This window comes from Phaenicophaeus curvirostris, chromosome 2 (assembly GCF_032191515.1).
Source record: "Phaenicophaeus curvirostris isolate KB17595 chromosome 2, BPBGC_Pcur_1.0, whole genome shotgun sequence".
NCBI lineage: Eukaryota > Metazoa > Chordata > Aves > Cuculiformes > Cuculidae > Phaenicophaeus > Phaenicophaeus curvirostris.
The window spans coordinates 55,490,332-55,516,204 of NC_091393.1; the positions used below are offsets into that span (position 1 = coordinate 55,490,332).

A 25,873-nucleotide genomic window follows, 5' to 3' on the forward strand; every position below is an offset into this window, starting at 1 on the left:
AATCATGGTGTTTAAATGTATTTAGTCCTTCTTTCAACCACCTCCAGCACTGCAACACGTGGAAAAACGCAGTTTTTCACTGGAGCAGTAAACTTGCGTACAAAAGCATTTAATCATGAAAAGAATCTTCCAAACAACTTCAGACTTACAGACCAATTATTTGGGTTTGTTTGTTTTTAAAAAATTAATTATTTGGATGCACAGATTGATTCAATGTGTTTAAAATAATTGCCATAAATTCCCTGCTCCAAATATAGGCATATGCTGTGAAATGACAGAAGGAGTCTCCATATGTAAAAATCAAACACCCCCAAAAGAAAGCATCAAAAGAAACGGAGAACCTTTTTAATCATCAAGCCTTGTACCATAGTCAGGAACTTTGACATGCAGCAGGCCTAAAAAATACATTTCTAATGGCTGCTTACGTGCAAAAGCAGGTGGTACTTGAGGATGCGCTGGACAGGTTTTAAGAGATAGGAGCCCAGGGGCAGAGAATGCTGCAGTGCTTCTTGCCGCTCTCTGAAGAACTTGGCCAGCGTCTTGTTCCTCATGCACTCTGTCAACACAGCGACTGACCTGGAAACATCAATACGTAGCATTGTCTCTGTAAGTCTGTAGGTAAAGTCAAGAATTGCTTCTTTCTTCCCTTGCAAAATGGGGCAGCAGGTTCCTAAACCAAACACTGCTGGTTTAGGGCGAGGGAAAGGGGGTGGTGGTGGTGGTGGTGCTTAGGAGGGAGAGGGTTATTTTGTTTTGTTCCTCTAAAGTTATGCTCTGAATTCAGTTATATTTTTCATTTGACATGCAAACATTCTGTCTTAGCAGGAATCACATATTTGGAGCTAAGCAAAATAAGACAATCATTTCCTAAATGATGATAATAGCAATGAAAGACAAGAAGAATAAAAACAAAACTTCAGATAATCATATAAAAAAATATTTGAAGTTAAGAAAAAAAAGGGCAAACTCTTTGATTCTTCCTCCAATTTGTAGCACAGAAGAGGCACAGTTATTTTTGTACAGACTGTAACTTGCATTACATAAACAGGCAAAGGGATAAATGAAAAAAGGGAACCCAGTATTCCTACCTTGGGTAGTTGGTGCAGTACTGTGTATATATGTGGAAATCTTCACTCTGCATAGGGAGCAAAGGTTTACAAATATTCAGATTTTGACGGAACAGCAGCTAACACATATACGAGATAAAGATTATGACACCAAGACGCCTCCTGATCAATGAATTCACTGTCATGTTCTTATCAGTACCACAGACCTACTAACTGAATTTCACTTCTCCTTTTTTTGAGATTTTTCCTTTACCTGAAGGAAAACCTAAAATAAAGGAAAACCAGAGATAAAGCAAGCAGCTTTGCAACACAGCCTCCAGGGTCCTTTATGCCAATTTATGTTTCTTCAAGAAAACCCGAAACGGAACAAAAAACCCCAAACACGAATAACCACCCCCCCACCACCATGACCTTCTCCTTCAAACAACTAACTTGCACACACCTAGTTTCATGTGTGCTAAAGCACACTCCTGCTTACTGGAGAAGTTTAGCAGGTTATGTTCAGTGTGCAATTTTCAAACAACTACAAATACTTTCAAATTCGAGCACAGTCCAAGCGTGAAAATTAGAAGCCACAAAAGTGGTTTGGGTTTTTATGGTTTTTGTTGGGTTTTCTTTTTTTTTTATTAAGGTAGATTATGACAGTTTATGAAAGTAGACAGTTATTACCCAAACAAGTTGTAATTAGTTTTAGGTGGGTTTCCACACTGGTCTGTAGCAGTGAAATTAACTGCATTTAATGCTGACAAGCTTCTCAGAGCAAAGCCTGAGTTTCATTTCTTTCCTTGTTGGCCTAAGATATTTTTCTTAATCATCATCACTTCTATGCAAGAACAGATTTCCAGAAACATTCTCATGTGCTTTAAATTTGCACGTGTTTACCAACTTCTATCCCATATGATACATCATTTCTGCAGCTTCCTGGAGTCACAAAGACTTAGAAAGCACTGCAGTACAGCAAAGGGCTCCTGCAATAAATTATTTCTCTTTCCTGAACTCTAGACCAATAGAAAGCAATCCTCTGGGAGTAAACAAGACCCCAGATCCACTCAAAGCATTATGCAGCACAATAGCTATTCTCTGCAAGGGGCAGTCTCCCAGTGGTAGTCATGAGTGAATGGCAAACCAAACATCTTCACAGAACGCAACAGTGCTCTGAGGAGCAACACCACTTAGGGAGATGCCAGCTTTTGCTTCTTATTGTTGGGTTTGGTTTTTTTTTTTTTGACTGTTCATCAGAAACAGCCAGCTCAGGCACTACCCTTCCTCATTTCCAACAAGTCTCTTCCCCCTCTCACAGGGATAAAGTGGATTGTGCCATTCATTTTTCTGGTGAGCAGCAATTCATAAGGACCTTGCATAAAGCAAGATACTACTCCGTATGAGTAGGGGTCATTGCAAATCATTTCAGTATTTCTTACTGGATTTCAATACTAAATGTTCTGAAAAAATAAATAACTTCAGCAAACTTCCAATAAATGTTTTTCTAGGGGATTATGATCCTCATTTACTCAGTAGTGGGCTGTATGCTTATTAAACTGCTCTTCACCTAGAAACCAACCACTAACTAAATGCAGTCTTGATATAAATACAGTGAAACAATTCAGCTTTGTTTTTTATGCTCAGACTAATTTTGCTGTCATGGGAAGATTTTACAGTGGCGTCCGCATGCCCTGTGTCCACAGTCAGTAACAGTGAGCTTGTGTCAGAGCCTGTCCATGTCTGCACCTGGGATCTCCAGCCACAGCTCCAAACCTCTCCACTCAAAATGAAGAATTCACAAACCTGAGAGCATTGTAGACATTACACTGTGTAATTTTCTATGGCAATTACAACCAAACTAGCTAGCACTGGTAATAAGCAAAGGTGCTTAAGGGAGAACATTAGGATCACAAAGCTGGTGAAGGGGCTGGAGAACAAGTCTTACGAGGAGTGGCTGAGAGACCTGGGGTAGTTTAGCCTGGAGAAGAGGCTGAGGGGAGACCTCATTGCTCTCTATAACTACCTGAAAGGAGGTTGTAAAGAGGAGGGTGCTGGCCTATTCTCCCAAGTGACGGGAGAGGAGGGAATGGCCTCAAGCTCCGCCAGGGGAGATTTAGGCTGGACATTAGGAAAAAATTCTTCACAGAAAGGGTCATTGGGCACTGGAACAGGCTGCCCAGGGAGGTGGTTGAGTCCCCTTCCCTGGAGGTGTTTAAGGCACGGGTGGACAAGGTGCTCAGGGGCATGGTTTAGTGTTTGATAGGAATGGTTGGACTCGATGATCCAGTGGGTCTCTTCCAACCTGGTTATTCTATGATTCTATGACATTGACAATGATGAACCAAGGTGACTATATATATGCATGTATTAATAAAAGGTTTTCATTGAGGGGCTTTTCATATAAATCATAATACATTCATATGGCTATAATCACAGAACAATTTGCATAAGTACTTCATAGGTAAAGTGCAGAACATTTTGTGCCATTTTATTTTCATATATATATATATTTTCTGCTCCTAAATATAGTGACATCATTGTTATGCTTTTCAAAGAAAAAGGAAAAAAAAATATATGTTGTGAAATTTTAACAAATTAAAGCATTATCTGCAAAACAGAGAAGGCCAAATGCTTCAGGGTTTCAGAGTGGACTGAGCGCATGTTCACCACAAAATCAAAAGTAAGCCTGAAAGCCCCAGGAGCCTTTCACATTCTCACTCTTTGCTTTGGGTTTTGGGTCTTTTCTGTTTCGTTTTGGGGTTTTTTTTACACAAGGTCAAGACTACTTTCAACAGGATTTTTCATTTTAAAAGAATTTCAGTCTAGCTATAAAATTCAACAAAATTGTATTAAAAGTAAAAGGCAGTTTTTCATGCTCTCAACACCTCTAAGAACTTTAAGAATGGTTTCACAATCATCCCTGCTTTCTGCAGAGCCATGACACCAAATTTCATACTGTACTTATGTGTATACTTACTTCATTGTGCCACAGCTCATTTCATCACATGAACCACTGGAGAGCATTCACTTTTACTGACAGCATTTGCTTTTACTGAGCTATGCAAGCATAATGCCAATAGGAAGTCAATTACATGTATTTTGCCTCCAGAATTAGATTGTTGATAGGCATTCAAACTTAGGAAGCTGGCATGAATCAACATCATACACCTTGCCTGGGCATCAGCAGGATTCACATGAATGCATTGGCAGAGTGGCCAAGAGAGTCACAGCCAAGACAGGCTCTTCCACAGCATAGGGAAGCCACAGTACTAAGGATGGCCATTCTCTCTGCCTGCCTGGTTAACCAACACCTCTGTAGGGTCAAAGAAGGACTTTTGATTCACCCACCCAGCTGGTCCTCTTTACTTCATAGCAGACTCCCCACAGCGAACACTCTGTTACAAGAAGCATATCAAAGAAGAAGCCACACAGGATAAAGCCAATGTTGTGAACTATGTTCAGAAGCAACAGAAAAAACAGAACTATCAATACTTTTGCATTGTAAGCAAAATGCCAGTTATAAGTATTTCTTTGCACATTCTTAAAATTACCCAGATTGAAAGTTGTTTTGTTCACTTCAAGTGTTTTCAAATCAATTAACAATTACCTCTGCAAGGAGACTGGAATCACTCCAGAGATAAACTTTAATCTGTAGTTTCAAAGCTCTTCTGGGAGAGGATGCAAATACTGAGACCTAAGCTGAGAGTTCATCTGCACTGACTACAAGTCATCCTCAAGAGCAAAGCCAAGCATAAGCAGATCCCAGCTATACTAAACTTGACCCCCCCCCGCTGAATCGATTCACTGTGCATTTTCCCCACATTAAGTGAAGTCTAAAGCACATGACTACAACCCCAATCTTCTCTCAACTCTTGGTGCACTGTCCCTTTTATTGCCATAAAAGGCACTTTGAAAGAAAACAGAGACTGAGAAAATAAGCTGAGTGAGAGTGTAAACTGAAACCAATTGCCTGGATCTCCTCTTCATGTGATGCTAGATTAGAGTAATTCTCCCCTTCTCCTTGGTTAAGCTGTTGGGGTGTCTTTCAAAAAACACATACTCTGCATTTCTGGGGTGCTGAATGAGAAGAGCTACCTGCCAGAATTAACTCTCCTTCAGAACAACTTACTTAAATGTAAATGTCTAGTATACCAAAATCAGTCTTCCAATTAACATCGGCATCATTGCTATGAAAATGAAATACCGAGTTGGCAAGAAAACTTATAAGCAATATTTTATGTAAATGATCAAACTGTAGCTAAGCTTGCATTGGAACCCTTTAATCAGCCTCTGATTACAGTTACCAGCAAAGTGTCTCCAAGACATATAAAGTACTAGAGTTAATACATTTCTTCCAGACTAGAGGCAGGACCAGGGTTGGTAGCAAATAAACTAGAACACCACTACCCTCAGTGACAGGTTTTTTTCTATGCAGCAGCCGTCCCACACTGTTTAAACAAATACCAGTCCATATCATTTACACCCTGGGGCAGAAAGGTAAAGGCAACAATTCATGACTAGACAACAGGTTTTTAAAAAGCCTGCTTTTCTGCATTTGTGTCTGTTTGCCTGTGAGTTATTAATGAATTAAAATATCTGGAAGCAGATGGAGTTAATATAATATTGTAAGTTGTTATTAAATAAGTATATAAAGACATAGCATAGCATGGTTATTTTATCAGTTAGTGAATTTTATGTTCACACTCAAGTTAGTTAGGCTAGTTCACACTCAAGTCATCTTGCTGAAGCCTGTTAACAAATAAAAGCTGCCATTTTCAGAGCTATTTACTTTGGGCACTTAGCACAACAAATTCAAATCCACAATTATTAGTTTGTGTGCTAATGTGATTTGGTAATCCTTACTGTATTTCCCTTAAAAATAAAAGTTGCAGGGCTGTTTACCACTCAACCGTGCAAGTTATACACAGTAAATGCAGTGATATAGGATTGTGTGAGGGAAGTATAATATGCTATACAACAAATTTTATTGAGCAAACCCAAATAATAAAGTCAAGTTCACAGAAATAGTCTATCAAAACCAGTCCAAAATAAGACATTAAAAAATTAAACTGTTATCATGAGTATCAAACACTTTAGTTACAACAACCTCCAGAGTTACTTTAACCATAACTGTCTTTATACATGCAAACCAACTTTATGTCATTTCACATGAAGAAAAATATGGCTATTGCTTTATGCAGATATGCTTTATCTCTTCAAGAGATGCAGAAAGCAAACACACTTGTAACAGCGAAAACTTGATGACGTGCTTAAATTCTCAACAGCAACAGTATTCACAGCTGAACCAGCAGGATTAAAGCAGTGGCACGAGAGCCAGAGCTTGTGTAACCTAAGCACAGTTCCACTGGAAGCATAAAAGAAGCTCCAGCAGAGCCATATCCATTAGCTGAGGCTGTTAGCTATGACTTCACCAGGATATTATGCCCATGTTTGACTCACAGGGAAGATCTAGCACACTCAAAGCAGTCAAACAATAAATGGCCAAAGTCCCATAAGACTTGAAAGATTGCATACTGCCAAAAAAGGCAGTTTTATTTCCACTACTCAATGCTGGGAAGATACAAGCAACCAAGAATGGACAACTGGAGTCTGTTAAGACAGTCAGCAGTTGCTGTAATGACATCTTCATGGCCAAAACCAGAACTGTGGGGTATTTTGGTATTGTTTGATTTTGCTTTTAAGTGTTTGCACTTTTCTGGACGAAGCTAAGAAATGCTTGTTAGGACTCCAATCCCTAGCAGTTTCTGGGCCATCATGCAGTTGCCTGCCAATAATACAAATGCTAAAAGTATTTGACAAGGAAACAAATGCACAAGCAATGATATGCAGATGGATTTTGGTACTAACAATCTAGCAGAAAACTCCTTTCAGCTGGCCAATGTGAACGAGCACAACTTTTTCCTGGACTTGCTATTATCACTTGCACCACCTCTGTTTCAAGCCCCAGCCAGGAGTAGTCCCAGTGGTTCTAGCTATAAGCAAGCAATAAAGCAGAAGGGTCTACCAGCTCCAAACTGTGGTATCTGTAACTATCCTGATGGCCTCACAATTGGCCTTCACTGCACAGGCACGCTGCTGATTTACGCTCAACTTCTTGTCTACCAGGATCCCAGATACTTTTTTGCTAAGCTGTTTTCTAGACATCCAGACCCAGTGTGCACAGGGGGTTATTCCATTCCAGAAGCAGGACTTTGCACTTGCTCTTATACCATTCTCTCCTTCAGTTCAATACAGGTCATTTGAAGCAATAACAGCATGCCATAAATCCCACTGCAATGGGGCAAAAAGACATCCTACTTCTGCAGTAGTAGTGCCAACACTAAGATTGCTCAGTGCTTACAAAATATCAATTACTAGATAAATAACAGCTTTTCAAATATGACTCAAACGTGACCAGTGGTCCTGGCTGACTGGGGAAGTTCCACTTGACTGGAGGCTGGCTGATGTTGTGCCCATCTACAAGAAGGGTAGCAGGGAGGATCCAGGGAACTACAGGCCTGTCAGTCTGACCTCAGTGCCAGGGAAAGTCATGGAACAGGTGATCTTGAGTGCTATCATGAAGCACATGCAAGAGAACTGGGTGATCAGGCCCAGGACAAGGGGGAATGGCCTCAAGCTCCACCAGGGAAGGTTCAGGCTTGATATCAGGAAAAAATATTTCACAGAAAGGGTCATTGGGCACTGGAACAGGCTGCCCAGGGAGGTGGTTGAGTCACCTTCCCTGGAGGTGTTTAAAAGATGGTGGATGAGGTGCTGAGGGGCATGGTTTAGTGATTGATAGGAATGGTTGGACTTGATGATCCAGTGGGTCCTTTCCAACCTTGTGATTCTATGATTCAAGCAAGCGGTCCAGTCAAACAGCAGCACTAAGCTGGTATCATGACTTCCTGTTATAATAAAATCCTTTGTGTCCCAGCAGCACCAAACATATTACTGGACTACCATGAAAACATGGCCCAGTTAATCCTGAATCCTTGTGTTAGACCTAATACATTGAATGCTTGGTGCTGCCCAAACTGAATTCAAGATAAAGTATAAAACATGATAGGGTTTGTCTTTTTGGTTTTGTTGTGTTTTTCTTCATAATCGAAAGAGGCAAGCACACCTATAGAGAGAGCATCCAAATTTAAACAGATACATGCCCCCTCTTCTACTCCTCTTCCCCCAGATATACCATGCAAACGGCATTATTTCTTAATGTATTTTGGCGGTACAGATTCAAGGCATATATAGGTTCTCTCGTGAAGTCTGCAGTCATCTGTAGCCCAAACTACTTTAACTCTTGTTTTCCTACCTGTCCTACCACTGTAACCATTCCCCTTCTCCCTGACTATCTCTTTGAGTTTCCTACAACGAAGGACACCTACTTCATTTCCCTGTATTTCTCCTGCATCTAATAACTTCTTCTCCATGTTTTTTGGCTTCAGAATTGCCCAACAGAATATAGATGTCAGATCAATGTTCAGAAAATTTGAAGTAATTCAGAGAGAATAAGATTTGAATCTTCAGGCTAGACTTTGGGCGACCCTCTCTAAAATGAAAACTAAAGATATGGCAGAAACCAATACGGTCACAAGTATGTTAAGGTTATTGCCTTTTCTAAAAATGCACCCCAGTGGTATTTTGTAGTTGTTTTTAAGCTGACAAGGCATAACTGGAGTACGACTCGATCACTTACATTAATAAAGGAGGTAAAAAAAAAAAAGAATCTCTGTAATACCCCACAAAAGAAGATCTAAAAAGCGAACTCTAGATCAGCAGCTCCACCAGTTCAAATACGTTTATGGAAGAAAATAACACATTCTTCTTGATTTTTGTTTAAAATGCAAATCAAGGGTATATTCCTATCATCTACTAAGAGAAATTCCTTCCCTTTCAATAGATTTGGTGATTTTTCTTGGCTGCAGTCACACAAGCTGTCAGAATTAGGTCTCAAAAGCGAATAAATTAATCTTATTCTCCCATATCACTCTGCAATTGGTATTCTGTTGCAGTCCTGCAGTAGTAGCCACTTACCTTGGAAACAAAACAGTCTGCTATAGCCACAGGATCATTTTCACAGTTTTCCAAATCTTGCAAAAGTTCACTAAAACCAAGAACAGGAAAAGGAAAGACAATTATGGCACACCTTCAAATAGACATAACTGCATATTCAGAGCCAAACAGTGCAGCCAGACAGCCATCATTCATGGCAGTGACGCCCAAAGCACTTAACAACATAGTAAGCCCTAAAAATGGAATAAACCCCCTTTGATGCCCCATCATGTTGGGTTGTAGTGTTCTTTTCTTTCTTTTTGGAGGCAGAGGAACAGCTAAGAAAATGGTATTCCCACATATTGAAAAACTCAAGTCATCACAATGACCATGAATTGCTGATCTCCTAAGCAAAAATGCAGCCCTTCCTTGGTTTGACAGCTCTTCTCTGACACTTATAGTGGTGAAGTTGGGACAGTTGTGCAGCTTGTATATCAACTAACACAATCTAGTACTAACAAAATCTAAAATATATTGAAGTACATGCCCTGTCCTATAAAATCTTCATATGTTCTAGCAGCTTTACTTGACTGATGAGGATGAGAAGCTGGTCTGAAAGCCACAAATGAGAACCAGGGTTGTATTACACATACAAGAAGAATGGTAATAAGCTCACTCAAGAAAATTTGCCTACCTTTAGTGAGTCTCTTCACTAAGGAAAACTAGTTAGCCTGGAAAACATTTTCTGAAAGGGAATATAAAAATTCTACATGCATAAAAATAAAACCTTACTGAGAGGATCTTATAATTTTGACATGCCAAGCAGGAAATGAGTTCATTGTAACAGGAGCAAAGCAATAAGGGAGCATGTTCACTGTTATATGAAATTCAGTTCTCGAAAGCCAATTCAGTGAAAGAAAGAGTTCGAGCAGAAGAAAACCTCAAAGGCCTCTCCTTGATCCAAATAGTCTTTAGTCTTACTAAAAGACATACGCAGAAAAAAAGAGAGAAGAAATTGAGTTTTCTGCCAATTTTCCATTTAGGGCTACCTTTTTCCAGTTCATAGCTTATTCCCTGAATGAGTTTTGCATAAGAGGTGCTAAGCCTCTATCTAGGGAACTACCCTTTTCCCCTCAAAGCAGACACAATTTTCCTCTCTAAGTAAGAAAAGGAGTAAACCAGAAAAGTTTCCTGACTTGTTCTTTGCTTCTGTAATTACTGGAGGAAGGAAGGAGAGAAATCAGCAATCAGTCACAAGGAACAAAGACAAAGACTTTAGGTTCAGTGGTCACTAAATCACTCTGTACAGCAATAATTAAACCTCCACACATCAATTTCTCCCTTTACCATATGGGAATAAAAATATGACCCTTTCTTGATAGCCCACATTCACGAAGCTTTTTTACATCAGCAAAAGAAGCATTGCTGTAGCAATGGTGACCGTAGCACTAGTTATAATGACTGACTATCCCACACATGAGTTTTGGAAACAACATCAAACACATTGAATAGGCTCAGAGGATTCCTGTTTTCTAGCAGGCAGATGTTCTCCTGACGGCTTAGAGTATGTAGCATCTCAAATACCATTTTATTCCTACTGCTTTCTTATGATACCACATTTTTCTCCTCCAGGATACTGTAATGCACCATTAAAAGATTTTATACATTCATGCAATGAGTCCAAGCTTGGGCAGTAAATGTGCTAGTGGCTTGCGTCTTCAGCACAAGCCCATAGTGTAAGGGCTGTGCTCTGAATGATTTTTTTTTTTACTTATATTGCACTCTCTTCTTGCGCACCTGGCTGGTGAGAATGGGATTGCTATGAGAGCAGCCTGCCGCTGTTAAAAATCACAAACCTGTCATGCCCAAGAATCCTGAAAAACTTGAATAAATCCCTAAAGTACCAAGCTGACATGAAAAAGTGGGGCTATTATTATAGGCTACATCTAAATACCTGGCAGGATGCAGAAGAAATAATAGAGAAAAACATTAGTTCCCTTCACTTTAATATCCAGAGGTTTTATGCTGTTCATAGATGGCACCACAGGTCTTGGTGTCTGCGACTCTTGCACCTACCATCAAGGCAGGAGGGGAGCACAAGGGAGCACTGTTAGAACAACTCCATATTCTTGGATCTAAATCACTAGCAAGACTCAGATTTAAGCATGTCTCAAGTGCCAGCACCATTCAAGACCATGTACTTTGTTATGCAATATGAGCTGGAAAAAATCTGAATCTGTACAATTATCATCGACAGCCAATTCCTTTGCGATGAGAGAGGTAAGCATAAAGAGACTGGCAATTTTTCACCCAGTGCATTCATTGTTTTCCAGTCAAATGAACAGAAGTATCATTACAATGCTTTTTAGGATGCTTTGATTTTTTTTCAAGTCCCAATTATTTTCAAGACAATACACTTATCTTCCCTCCTTGTGGATGAAGACATTCAGTGGGACAAAGCACAGGTTGGTATCAAACTGTTGACTACAGGACATCAAGAGGAATGAGATAAACTCATTTATAGGTCTGAAAATAATCACTGTATTTGTACACATGATTTGGGCAAAGCACTTCATTGATTTTCTATCACCACCACACCATTTTAAAACAAGACAAGTGGTTTTCTCCTCCACTTTGATCTGAATTGAGAGTGAGCAAAAGAAGGTAATGACTGGGGCATCAGACAAGCAGTTTTGGTGGAACAGAAGGAATGGTAAGGCACAGGAAGGAAGCAGCATGTTTTTTCCTGAACCCATGCCAAGAAAAAAAAAGAACAGTTCATGACCCAAGTACTGAGCAGTCTAGCCATAAATGCTAGTGTAACATCATGTCTCAAAAACTTCATTCTCTCAACACTTGACAGAGTATAGCATTCAAAACAAAGATGGACACAAGAGGCAAAATGTGATCGTTATGGTAGAATGCATTCGTCACAAAGTTCTGGAAAATTAAAAAGATCCTGTCACCAAGACTAATTTCTTTCCACCCAGGCAAAAAAAAAAATCAAACACTTTCCCTTAAAGGTGAGGTCTTACAGGTTTTACAAAGGCTTCTTCTGACAACAAGCCAGCCCTTACCACCACGAAGCTCAGAGCACAGGAACTGCTGAATAAGGCAGCTACAGAAAACAGCTGTGAACTGTATTTGCATGCTTCAATAGTCACCTATGGACAAGGACCATGCAGGACAATCTGTGTCAGCAGTAGAGTTATCAGCTTGGCCTCTCCTAAGGATGTCTGAGTGTTAGTAGAAGTACTAAACTTCAACACATTTATCTGCAGGGGTCCGCTTTCAGAACAGAGTTCTGATAGATCAGTGCGCATTTCTCTAATCTATACTAAGTCCAAAAAAAAAACCCCAAGACTAAAATCATTAATCATTAATACTCGAAGTTGACGAAACCAAGGTAATTCTGAGACTACAAAATCATGCTTACAAAAAGTCTCTGAAACTACTAACAGAGCACTGCCAAATGGACTTTTTTCAAAGGTAAAAATAAATAAAAAGGCAATAGAGTTTGTTCAAGATCCAGAAGCTACAGGCCAAGTTTCACAGAGGAGGGAATTTAATCCTTGAAGCTATATTGGGATGTACAACGAGAGTTCAGTCTTCACAATTTCCACATAGAATTTTAAATAAGAAGGCCTGAAATACATTAGTAGTTTACTAGAGGTTTTTGACAACCTTCCAGTCAGTTTTAAAATTGCCTCAAACTGCTTTTTTTTCATTTTTTTTTCTTTTTAACCTCTGCAAATCTTTTTTTGCAACTCATTTATTCTGTATAATGACTGATTACAGTTGAAGGTATTTTCATAAGGTAACATTTGCAATTGCTTTTTTCCCATCTTGTGACTGCTAAGAAGCTGCAGGATCATAATCACTGTGTCATTGCTCTAAAACATATGATGAGGCTACCACTATATATTTTCCATGGTGTTAGACATTTAGGCAAGTCAGTTGATGTAGCTGAAGTGTGACATCGAATTTTTCCAGTTAAGCTTATTTCCATTACTCTGCAGTGGTTGGTTAAAGTTTCAGGAAAAGATTTTAGGTTTCATCTTTGTCTGTAAGTTCTGACTTGATCCATTCTCGCTCTTCCCTTTGATACTGAACAGTGCTCCTAGCAGCTGAAGAACTTTAAAGTAGCTTTCCATGATGACAGAAAAACATTGAAGATGCCCTTTGACACTAGTCACAGAATCCTCAGTTAAATCAACTGCTCTTCTTCAAACAACATAGTATTTTGGGAGATGTTTTGTCAACTATACAGCAAAGGTAAGAGAGCTTTTACAAGAGTAATGGGATATAAAAGATGTAGGAACTTTATGCCAATGTATTTCTCACATCATCAAATAGTGAGGTTTTCCTTAAATGCTGAATAAGTTAATTATTCTTCTAGTAATACAGGATTCAGAAGAAAGTAGCAGTTGCATGCTACTAAAACTGCAGCTGCTACAGGTTCCACGTAATGTAGCACAAGGTATGCAAGTGAGAAATTTTACTTCAGGCTCTCAATGTACACTAGAATCCCATCTGCGTAGTTTTGGAGAAGACTACAAAGATACTGAACAGAAGCCTTCAATAAGTGGAAAGGTACTTGAACACTGTTTTGAGAAATTAATTCAGAGTCCCTCATACTATAAAACACTACAAAAGCCAGACCTGGGTGATGTATAACACTACACAAAAGGACCCAAGACAGTAGGAATAAACCAATGCCTCTCTAGTAAGGCAAAAATTTCATTCACAGTGGTCTTGCATTAGGCTCAGTTAAGGCACAGAGCAGGTTAGACTTAAATTCATGGAAATACCTAGTGTGAAGAAAAAAAAAAAATGTAAATGGAGACCACATTTGATTCATAAAATAAATAGCTAAAAAAATCTTATCTCAGCAAACCAACCCCGCTGAGCATCAAAGATAGTCTACTTCTCAATTTATACCTTGGCTATTCTAAAGGGACAAATGACTATTTGCTTGGCTTGCTCCCTCCACAGTAACACAGACTATTGAACTGTTTTCATTTTCTTAAATATTATTTTACCTGTTGAAACGGTAGATATCCCGTATGTTTCCAAACAGAGCTGATCGCTCTTCTGTCCCCAAGGAGAGCTTCGTCTGGTCAGTGATACAGTCAAGGTAGTCCTACAAGAGAAATGAGAAAGAGGCCTTCAGACATTTCCATCTCTTCTAGATCAGTAAACAGAGCTATGTTTTATTGTACAAGATGAGTCTTTTTGTATCAGTTTCACCTTATTATTACAGTAAAGCCTTCAGCAGCCCCTCTGTGAACAGTCACTCTATTATGAAAGGTAACAATACCTATCTGTTCATTGAAACCAAGAAAACAACAAAAGACTGAACGCTAAGTTACAGCCCTTAAATAGGCCAGCCAACATTTCTCTTGCTACTGATAGACAAGTGTGTCCAGATTTCACTCACAATGGAAGTTTAATTGACCATTTAACTAGCTCAAAGACAAAAAATTATAAAAATAGGAGATGAAGAATATTATTTAATGCAGTCTTAGTAACAGAAAACCTATGTAACGAAGAGCAGAAAGAATACAAGCAACAGGGGCTCAGAAAAACAGCCACTGCAAATTCTTTTTTTTTTTTAAATCTTAGTTAAGAAAGCAACACAGAGTTTGTCGAGGACAGATCTCAATGCACATATATGCATTCAATTTAACCACACATACAATTATAATACATTGCAAATTGTATTTTTGTATACTCCAGCAAAGATTTCCTTTTGCATTTACAAGACTCAGCATCTTTAATTGAACAGGAACAAGGCAACTAGAAAAAGCACAGAACAGCAGTGTTCTGGGAGAACAACTTTCCCATCTCTTCCCTCACTTTGATAAGAGCTCAGCTACCAAAGTGTCACCTTTCATACTGTTCCTGCTACAGTATTAAAATTTCTTAGATAAGGTCAAACAAATCCAGCAGGCTGCTTAACTAACAACAACCCATAAACCAAGAAACCCAATGTGCTGCAACATTCATGAAGAAATTCTGCTGGAGAATGGAAATAAAGTAAAAGTGAAAACAGCTGAAACAATGTGAAATAAAAATAAATAAAATCCCTTAGCCTGGGGCTAGACAACGTGGTGTGGCAACCTCCCAAAAGCAACACAGCATTCCATGGTGCTGCAAAAAAGGAGACCTGCAAAACATCAACAAGACCATGAAAACTAAGATATAACTGTGTTCCAGAGTCATAAAGAAAAACGTATTATAGAACATAGTATTATAGAAATAAATTTTGGGGTTGTTCTATGCAGGGACAGGAGGTGGACTCCATGATCCTTGTGAGGTCCTTCCAACTCAGGTCATTCCGTAAGCACATACACTGACCAAGATTTATTCTCTGTTTACATCTCATGAAGACCAAGGGGTTGGATCAATCATGGATCTGACTTTTGGATTATAGATGCCCTCATAAGGAAGGTGAAGAATTGCAGTGCTCAAGCCTCCATCCCCATATCCTTCATACTGACTGACATACTGTCAGCAGAGTCGCAAGTGTAACGAAGACTCAGGTTTAGGGATCAGTAGGCTTTCCTGTCCCCTCCCCCTATCATAATGCTCAATAATCCACACTCTTTCATCACCTCCAGTTAAAGATACACCTGATCACCCCCAAAACTCAGATTTTTTTGCCAAGGGAAAGCAAGCAAGCTATTGCAAGGCAATTTCAGTGTCTTTCAGAACAGCAACAAGCAGCAGCAAGCAGGCAAGTAGGCAGGTCTCCAGAGAGGCACCTCATCTTTTCTGTGACGGCATCTGACCTGTACTCTACCGTGTCTCATAGCTGACAACAGCCTCACAATCCAAGCCTGTCACCAAAATGTATTTGTGCAGTAAGTCATTGCAATACCATGCTGGGATTCCCTGAACTTGTCCTTGGCTTTTTACTTATCGTCAGAAGCTGCAGAAGAGTAAAGGGCTCAGGATGGTGAGTCAGACAGGACTGCAGCAAGCAATAAGCTAGGTTAAAGGCAGAAGCAGATGATACATTCAGGGCTACTCCAATGATGCATATAAATAACCATTTCTGCCCACTCCTACAGAACTGCATATAAAAACAAAGAACAGAAAAACTCCAGTGCAATTGTGTTCCTCTGAAAACATTTTTAGCACTTTAGGAACATTGCAGCAACTCGAGCTGATATGACAGGGTGGATAGCAGAGGAATGGAAATCTTACGGTAATTCCATAGAGCATGTATTTACTGAGTAAAGAGGAGTACCTTTCAAATTCATTCATATCAACATAGCTTGAGTTTCTTGAAAAAAACAAAGCCTCCACAGTTATATCCAGTATTGTAGATGATGTTACAAGTATGAACTGGTTTGTGCTCCTTTTGTCCTCTTACTCCAGTTTCCTCAACGTACTCACACTCTTCTCAGTCTTTTACCAACTCTTGGTAAGAAAGAGAGAACTAAGTACGTTCTAATGTACTTGCCAACCAGCAGCCTGCAGGTGCTTTGGCATTTTTCCAGCATTCCCACAGCATATGCTAGTATCAGGTTATGCCACACACCCACAGCTTATGCTCTCCTTTGCTAAAAGTTCCTTAAGACTGTGCTTCAGGTTGCTTTCTCCTCCCAGCAACAGATCAGAAGCAAACCAGAAACTAATGGTTGAGTTTGTGATTACCTAGAGTAAAGGGAAATGTTTATTTGCTTAAAATGCTTGGGATTCAGAGGTGCCTTGTATCTCACCTCATATGTTAGGAAATCACACAGGATTTGGGGACTGCTTTCATGGTTCACTCTTATATTTTTGTTAACACTGCTGACTTGAGACTGGTGCAAGCCTGACAGTTACAGACATGCTTATGTTGCTTTTACACGTGTAAGCAGATACCTGAGCCAGACACAGACTGCTGAACGTAGCACTGACAGCAGGGTGGTCACAGCAGCAAAAAGCTTCTGATATCTGCATTTACATGAAAGAGGTGGGCATTGGACAGCCTTGATACAGTAGTCTGATCAAGTTGAGGCACAGAGCAGCATTGTACTGCTTGTACTAACACAGCAAGTGAGACCCTTCTGGTTATACTGCTTTATAGAGCATATATGCTCTCATAAAGGCTTTATGAACTCATCCAGGAAACAGATGCAGTATTGCCATATAATGTCCTCCACAAGGACAACATCATAGGCAGATCAAAGCTACCCAGCCATGGTTTTTTCCTCATTATTTCTTAGCAAACGGTACTTTAACCCCATGGTAGTCACTGCAACCTCCTGCAGTGTATCAAAAGCTGTTATCGTCTAAAGCCATAATGAAAGGTTTGAAGCTACAAGATAACAGGGCGGACTACAGCCATAATGACATGGTGCAGAAATCAATGAAATTTATCAGAACAGAGCACTGGCCTTATTCATTTTATTTGTTTCTCGTCAGCATCTCTGGACCTTCTGTCGGCACTGAATGATTTTCTTAGAACCTTTGTCTTTACTAGACTTTTATTGCTTCTCTGCAGTTATGGCAAAAATACTTAGCTTACTTTATAGGAGAAAAAAAAAAACAACAACCACAAACCAAATCACAAATGCCAGTTGCCTTAGGTTGATTTATGGAGCAAGGTTTGCTCTAATAGTATTGCGCAATTTCTCCATCCTATTTCCTGAAACTCTCCAAAAACTAGAAGAATCTTGCCAGACTGCCCTGCCTTCCTTGCTGGGTTTGAATTCTCCCCACTTGTCTTTCATCACATCAAATCTATCAGAAGGAATGTCTGTTAGAAGCTGCATATCCTTACTACCATCTCCTCCTCTGTAATCACATAAGATAGATCTCTAGAGGAACAAAACAATGACAACATTAACCTCAAAGGCTAAAACGTAATTATATGAATTGGAAATGAGAGATAACCGCTAAGAAAAGAACAAAATGGGCAAAAATATCTACACATATTAATTAAAGTAATTTTTTCCATGACCAAACTTTAGAAATAAATGCAAATTAGTGGGACATTTCCATCTAGCCACCCAGGTTTTCCTTTGAAAACAGACACACACTTCATTTTAAAAACAGGCTGAACAATAATAAATAAGGAGTCATTCAATAATGTGGCAATGTTAAAATTGCACATTAAAATGAGTAATGTTAATAGTAATGCTAAATGCATGGTAACGCTAAAAGAATGGATAAAAGCCACACTGTCTCATAAAACAAGCATCAATTTTTATCCTGCCCTCCAAGAAGCACATATACTACAGAAGTTCTTAGTAATCCCGTTGCAGGGCAGGACTGTGCATATATGGGTATCATCAAAGATAACAAAAATTGTTGAAAGAGCAGCACTGTTGCATAAGTAAAACTTCACCAGGAAGCAGGCACACAATGCACCTAGCATTGATATTCAATACTAATATTAAAAAAAAGAAGAAAAGAGGAAGGATTCTACCCATCATGAAACCTTGCTTTCCAATGCTTAAAAATAGGCTGCAGGAGAAAGCTAAGCTGCCTTATGACTCTGGACTTCAGCAACATGCTCTTTTACTTGAAATCTGAGGACTTGCATCAGGAAAACTCAGTCTCTGACCCCAAAATGCTTAAATGAAGGTACTTAGCAAAACGCCAGTGACTTCTAGTGTTCCAGCCTAATGATGAATACATAATATTAAATTAAGCAGGACCTAATCCAGCAGTGCCATAACATCACTCAGACCCCAGTTTTCTGATACTTCCTAGATCTGTAATGCTATTAAGGTAGTTTTTACTCCTAGATATTACCATACTCATGGACATATTTTTGCTCATCTCCCCTCTATCCAGCATAGATGAACATGGCCCAAATGTCACAGATGGCTGTGCAAAGAAGAAATACGGAATTGGTTCAACAGCCTTGGCCACCTAAGCACTGCTTCCACACTGCTTTGAGGAAAAGGCAGGAGGCCAGAAGGAAAACATGCCTCAAATGGGATCCTGTTTGTAGCCTTCTAGCAAGAGCCATGCTGGCAAAATTATCTACATACTCGTAACCAAAGAGAAAGCTGGGCAACAGTTGTACAACAGAATAACCACTATAAGGTGCTCCCCATTCCTAATTCTGCCAGTTATGCAGGTAATCATAACATGTACCAATTCACCCACCCCATTGTTTTTCCTTTTATTTTATTTACAGATTTATCCAGCATGTACAGCAACATACTCTGAATGCCTTCTAGGTCAAAAAATAGCATACTATCCACAACAGGTGGCCAGGGATGTTGAATTCTGGTCACAGCAGTTCACTGCAGCTCTTTTCAATTACTTAAAGCACAGCTGCACCCTGCAAAGCAAAGGTGCAGTTGTAAATCAAACTCACTTTGCTTTTTGTCTGGTTCCTTTGGCTTAATGAGTCCAAGGACTGATTGAGATCTAAATCAAATCCATCTCCTTCCCACATCAAACACTTATGTCAGGATTTCTCATAACTATTTTCATAACTACCTTTATTGTCATTGCCTTCTGTGATGGAAAAAGACAAGCCCACCATTTTAGTCAAGATCTCCTGTAACCTGCACAGTGGTTTATTTGGAGGTACCCATAGCAAAACATTACATGCAGCCAAACTCAATGGATTTCTGACTGCTTTCCTTCCCTCATCTTCTGTCTTTCATATTCCTCCTTTTCAGTCTCTGTAATAAGTCAAAACTTGTTACATATCTATAGGCAGCTTCATTTTGACTGAAATCATCAATGGCTCTTAAAATCATTTCCTACCTCCCATCCCATGTCAAAGCCCTTGCCATTTTACGCCTTCCAGGCACAGCCTGGCATATTCCCATGTGGCAAGCAGAAATACACGCCTGTCAAGTTAACTAGTACCCTTAATCTCCTGCTTCTGAAACTCATCTGTAGGAGAAGCAGAACTGGTAGCCGCTCTGCTTGTGTCTTATCTGCATTGATTCAACAGTGAGGGGAGGAACTTTAAAAATGCTCTTTGCTGTGATGGTGAGAATGTGCTACCTATCAGCAAGTATCTCCAGTTTCCACATAAGTAAACACAACCAGTATGGCTGTAAGTAGCACAACAGTCACGCCGTAGGCTAATACAGAAAAAAACTTACATTTCACTAACAGACATATTTTTAACAGTAGACGCAGTTTGAGTGACATAAAAGTCAAAACGGTATTTTATTTCTGCTATGGATGTTGCACATTAACAATGCCAGTGTATCAAACCTCAAAAAAATGCTTGCACTGTCCACCACACAGCTTCTGTACAGGTAAAAACAGCAACCTAAATAAAACAGGAATTTTCTGCAAGCATGTCTTTCCATTTTCTACTTTTACTGGAAAATTAAGGGGGTGGGGAGTGTTATTTGGCTTTTTTTGTTTGTTTGTTTGTTTTTTTAAAGACATCTGAAGCAGGAAAACCCTCACATCAACCAAAGCACAGACAGGTCTGAAGGATCATCACTTGTCTGGGACTACACGCTGCTCAGCACAGCCCGGCCACCAACTGACAGTCAAAGCCAGGGTCTCTTTAAAGACGACACAGATTTGAAGACGTATCTTCCTCTGCTCACTTCAGCAACAGGAGCAGAAAGCTCCTGGGAACAGCTCCACTGGGCCTTGCATGTGGCCTCCAAAGCACTCACCTTCCTGCAGACGACTGACCCTGCCATCAAGGGAGAAGGGTGAGGAGAACACCTTCCACCACTGATAGCCAGCAAGCCCCCAGATGGGAACGGCCAAAGTTATCCATATGCTTTGTACAATCTGTTACAAGATGTTGTTTGCGATTGCCCTCTTTCCTCTCTAGCGTCTTTGCAGAAGAGTGAAGTCGCGAAACTAGCCGGAAGCCATCTCGCTGGCATCAGTCCTCTCCCCACACCCAGCTGTGCCTATGACCAGCTTCCTCAGAAATACCCAGTACACAAGTGCAGTCAACTCATACACAGCCTGTGGATAACAGCAATAAAGCAGGTGTGATACACTAAGATGACACTTAGCTGCATGCATGCACAAAAGGCAAAGACTGACGACACGAGCACTTGTGAGAACATGATACGAAGGAAGACTAAGAATAGAGAAGCACATTTAAGTTTCCTTTCACTGCTTCACACTGCAGAGTAAGGTTATCATGACAGACTTCTCCCTACAATTTCCAGTTAGAGTTCTGCAAATAGATTAAAGTTAAGTCAAATTTAACAGTTTTATGTTAAAATTTTACCTACAGAAGGGAAGGGGAAGAAAAATTTTTTTTTTCATGTAGCTACTCCTGAATGACAGATTTTCTATAATCAACGTGACTTCTTCACCTATATTATAAATGTCAAATCGCTGCTCCATTTACAGATACTAAGGAAGCAGTGACCCCAAGTAGGTCCCCTTGGCTTGATCCACATGCATGAAAAGCCACAGAGGGAGTATGTGTGCCAAAATTAGCCATGAGGAATTTCCAAGTCCTAACACTATGCCTTGCACCTCTAAAACACGTGTTTTCTTTGGTTTAGACTGCCTTGGAATAGTTGTGCTCTTGTAAAACCTAAGCACAAGTAGGGTTGTTTATAAAGTCAAACATTTCTAGGGCACGTCAATGTCAATAATGCAATAGTCAGGAGATCTCGTTGCAGGACTTCAAGTTGTCAGAGCACAGCTAGTCCCAGGGACTGAACTGAAGCATTTACCCTGGAAAACTTTGCCAGTGAGAGGTCCCTTAACACTCCCTAGGCTGTAGCACTGAGTTCATCCATAAGATCCCTGGGATAGGACAACAGTCTTGTCACTATGCATGGATGGCAGGTAGTGGCATAGCTTTCTGCAGCTGTGGGTTCCCCCCTCACTGCTTCAAAGCCTCTGCACATTCTCTCGTCCCTATCCCTGTGTCAACTTCCAGCACTGTCCCACAGCTCCCTCCTAGGAGGTATGCATCCTCCGCTGGTGTATAGTTTTACATCCTTTCTTTTTGCCTAAGCCCTGCTTTCTTCTTGTATCACGTTTGGGCTATTTTAGAAGGAATAATGTGTCTAGCAAGCTCTCTGGAGGGTCAAAGCCTGCCACCAGCTGACCCAGCACTAAACTGCCAACCTGCTTGGGTGGACTGCTTTCATGGATTTTGCTTTCTTTGCTAAATTGAATTTTTGCTCTAATGAAACACAAACAAGGCTCAGTAATATTCCCTTGTTCAACTGCAGAAATTTCATGCCAAACTCTCCCATCTTAAAAATATCATCTTGGAAGGCAGGCTGTCAATTAAATCAAACTGTAATTTGATAGAGATACACTAAGAGCACTCAACCTGAAGCTGGGATTCAGGACTTGTACACAGACAAGTCCCTTAAATTGTCCATAATCTGTAAATACAATACAGGTAAACCACTGGGAACAGAAAATGACACGTAACTCATGTTTTTTGAAGTTATTGAAGTTGTAACCCATTGGACTAAAAACACATTCCATGTTTACCTTCAGGTATCAGCCAGCACTCCCTGCTAAACCACAAGTACAGGAATTTTTCCCAGAAGCTGATGATTCACTGCTCAGAGTGCAGTAAGAGGCAAGTTCAGAGAGTGGATGGAGATTATTATACAATAAAACAAAATGCTGTCAGTAGTTTACTGACATTTCATTAAAGAGCTGCATGAGGCCCCCATCGAAACAAACTCCTAGTGTTAAGAGGTAACACAGAAAAAATAAGCTACACTAATGAGGACAATCAGATGAAAACATTAAGCAGTAATAGGAAAGTCAAATACTTTGAAGTTGACAGGCAGATGAAGTAAGTGCTCTAAAGATTTCTAAATCTAAGGCTGCACGTGAGGCTTGACATCATCAGCATCAATCTCCATCACCATCATTCAATAATCCAAACCTTTTTTAAGAAGTACCAGCTGAAAATGTTTAATAATTATAAATAAAAAACCACAACCACCTCAAAGTTCATCAAGATATGTACAAATTAATTCTCTCAACACAGCTTAGTTGGTCTGAGTATAACCTTACTGAATCATAGTCAAGCAAAGCACAGAGAATTATTAAGGCATATTTAGCCTCTGAACGTGTGAATCACCCAGGAAAGGAACTTGGGTCTTGTGCTGTAAACCCCTGCCCTGTTAAATAAACTTCCCCCAATTTGTAAGGCAAATGACTGTTAACATTTTTTAAATGTTACAAGTTGATATGCTTACAAGTTAAGGGAGACATTCCAGAAGAGAAATGTTTATTTTAAAACACAAGAAGGGAAACTGAAAGAGTTTGTTTTCCAAAGAATGAAAATGCAAACCCAGCATAATCAAGAAAATCTGCACACATCCTAAACACATTTATCTTAACCTCAACAAGCACATGATTCCCAGACACTTATGGATGGCTTTTATTATTAATATATGAACAGGAATGAAATGGAAGCTTATAGTGGTGTCTGGTTTGCAAATGAGAACTTTTTAAAAGTGTCTTATTTGCAAAATGATCATCTCATGAAACCACTAATAATAACAGCTACCTCCACATCTTCAAGCCTGAGAGTGGTGAGAGCACAAAAGACAGAGAATGCTATGTGTGGTTTGTTAAGCATTCAGGTATAAAGATTATGGATTACTAGAAGAACACTGTTCACCGACAAGCGATATTTAATAACAATGATACAAGAGATTTAAAAGTGGTCAAAATTTCCAAGGATGAAAATAAAAATGGCCACAAGAAGCAAATAAAATTCTAGAAACTATGGTCTGGCTGGAAATGCAGAAATTTGTTTGGCTTTAAGACATCACTTCTAAATTTCACAACTTCTTTACAGAAATCCCAGTTATTCTACAAAATAAATGTACCATCTTAGTAAAACATTTAAATATTTTCTGAAAATTTCACAGCATAAACTGTACTTTATCTCTCCTGTCTCTTAGCTCCCAGACCTATTCCTCCAGGTTTTGCCATCCACCCTCTATAAATGTGCTTTCCCAGAGCTGTTGGTCTGTTTTTTCAAGCTCCTCATTCATTGCCAGTGAGCACTGGCAAGCCAGAGGACAGAGGTGAACAGGTATCTCTTTTGTTACTTTCTGAATTCCAGAAGGGCTCTATACACCCCACTAACCAGGGAAAACAACCTCCTGCTTCATCGGCAACACTACTGTCACAGAAGCAAAGCTTTCAATCCAGGAGTCCCTTGCCCATTACCAGCACTCCTAAATGGCTCATTCTGTATTTAACTATGTCTTCCCCTTGCCCCTACCCCCAAAAGATAAAGTTTCCAGAACAAAAGATTAATTTTCACCATTTTATCTATATTCATTCACATTTAGAAAGCAGTAGGTGGTTGCAAGTAGCATGGTTGAGCTTTTTACACCCTGTTGCAAAAAAAGGGAGGACAAGAGCTGTGGCAGTCAGGCTTTTCAGTAATTCTGCAGCTCCCTAGAAGAGCAGCAGCCGTTGCTGCTGCTTCTTTCCAACCCAGAGCTTGAGAAAGGCTCACTGTACATTTATAGACAGCTCATTTATTACTGCAGTATAACTCACTCTTTTGTGTTGCCCAAACACAGAGCTGACCCTAAAACAAACACAAAGTTATGGCTATACTTTTGTGCCCTCTTAATGCATGCAGTTCCAGCCATAAGGTGAAGCTTGGCAATCACCTGACAAAAACATTCCTGCCCCAACAAGTTTCTACAATCTAGCTGATAGATAAGCAGGGGATGCAAAGTAGAGCTAGGCAAAAACACAAGGCAACAATGACATTTTATTCAGGGTCTTTAAAATAGTTGGGAACATGTTGAATGAAAGATGCTTATGAATGTTACCAGCAGAAATAAGATGGAGTAGTGATGATGCAGATAAGAAGCATGTATCAGTATATTTAACCCTGGCATTGCATATTTCTCATGAGGTTAGATTAAAAACAGCTCCCCGTTCATGTCACAACATAAGTAGTCGTCTTTACCACGCAGTAGTTTTTTAGGTTACTTCTGGTTGCTCACAACACAATATAGTCATACCATACAGCCATAAAACTACTTTTTCCAATGCCTGTGATCCTTCTCATATGCCCATAAAAACAAGGTTTGCGTTTTGCTTCTGCTTTTCTTTTTATTTCATTTAAGAGTATGGATAAACATACATAGCTTACAAAATATTTTTGTTCAAGAATCCAAGTTTCAGAAATAGCCTCATCTAGAACTATGTAAGACACAAAAATGAACAACAGTTTGTGTATACTTCCATCACTTTAGGTTGCTTTAGGATGTTTAATATGGCTTACATCCAGGAAGCAAGAAGTCTGCATGGAAAACTGAACAGACCTACTGCCTCAGAAAAAAAGAAGTCTGATATACTTTAGTATTTCCTTAAGGGCAGCCAGAACAGCTGTTTACACCTGCTTGGTAACATATCTTGTGGTGTTACTAGATATCCCACCTCTCAGTCTCCAGTGCAGATTAGGGCCCTGAGTTTTAAACACCAGCGCCAGAAACACAACATTAACGTTCTCCAATACACCTGTTTCCAAATTTATTACAGATTTCTTTTAAGTGGAATATTTCTCTGCTCCAATTTATACTGCTGTCACTCTGTAAACTTCAAAGACTTCAAGAAGGCTTCTTGAAGGCTCTAAGATTCTCATTCACCATTTTGTTTTAGTTACCATATCTCAATATTACTGGAGAAAAATTTCTTTGCTCTTAAGCCATGCTTTCCCTGAGGAGATCAATCAGAATTTGATGCATCTCTTCCTTCAAGGATGAATAAATAAGCAGTGTGAAAGTTCATCAGCTCAAAGGCATACCAAATACTAATCACAGTTAAACCTGTCACTGTCATGATCACAGTATCTGTCTTACAGGTAACTTAAATTTCTCATCCTAATTTTTAAATGCATAAGGATCAATCCC

At 39.6% G+C, this 25,873-nt stretch overlaps 1 protein-coding gene across 5 annotated transcripts in view; it reads right to left on the minus strand.

Moving 5' to 3' along the window:
* PLEKHG1 (pleckstrin homology and RhoGEF domain containing G1) overlaps nt 1-25,873 on the minus strand; it is a 135,368-nt gene that overhangs the window by 19,018 nt on the left and 90,477 nt on the right. For all 5 annotated transcript variants that reach the window (XM_069852122.1, XM_069852121.1, XM_069852120.1 and 2 more), the window contains 4 exons: nt 14,087-14,187; nt 9,087-9,156; nt 1,089-1,135; nt 426-576 (listed from right to left, as the gene is read on the minus strand). In XM_069852122.1, the coding sequence (XP_069708223.1) occupies nt 426-576; nt 1,089-1,135; nt 9,087-9,156; nt 14,087-14,187 (369 nt within the window). The remainder of the gene's footprint in view (nt 1-425; nt 577-1,088; nt 1,136-9,086; nt 9,157-14,086; nt 14,188-25,873) is intronic.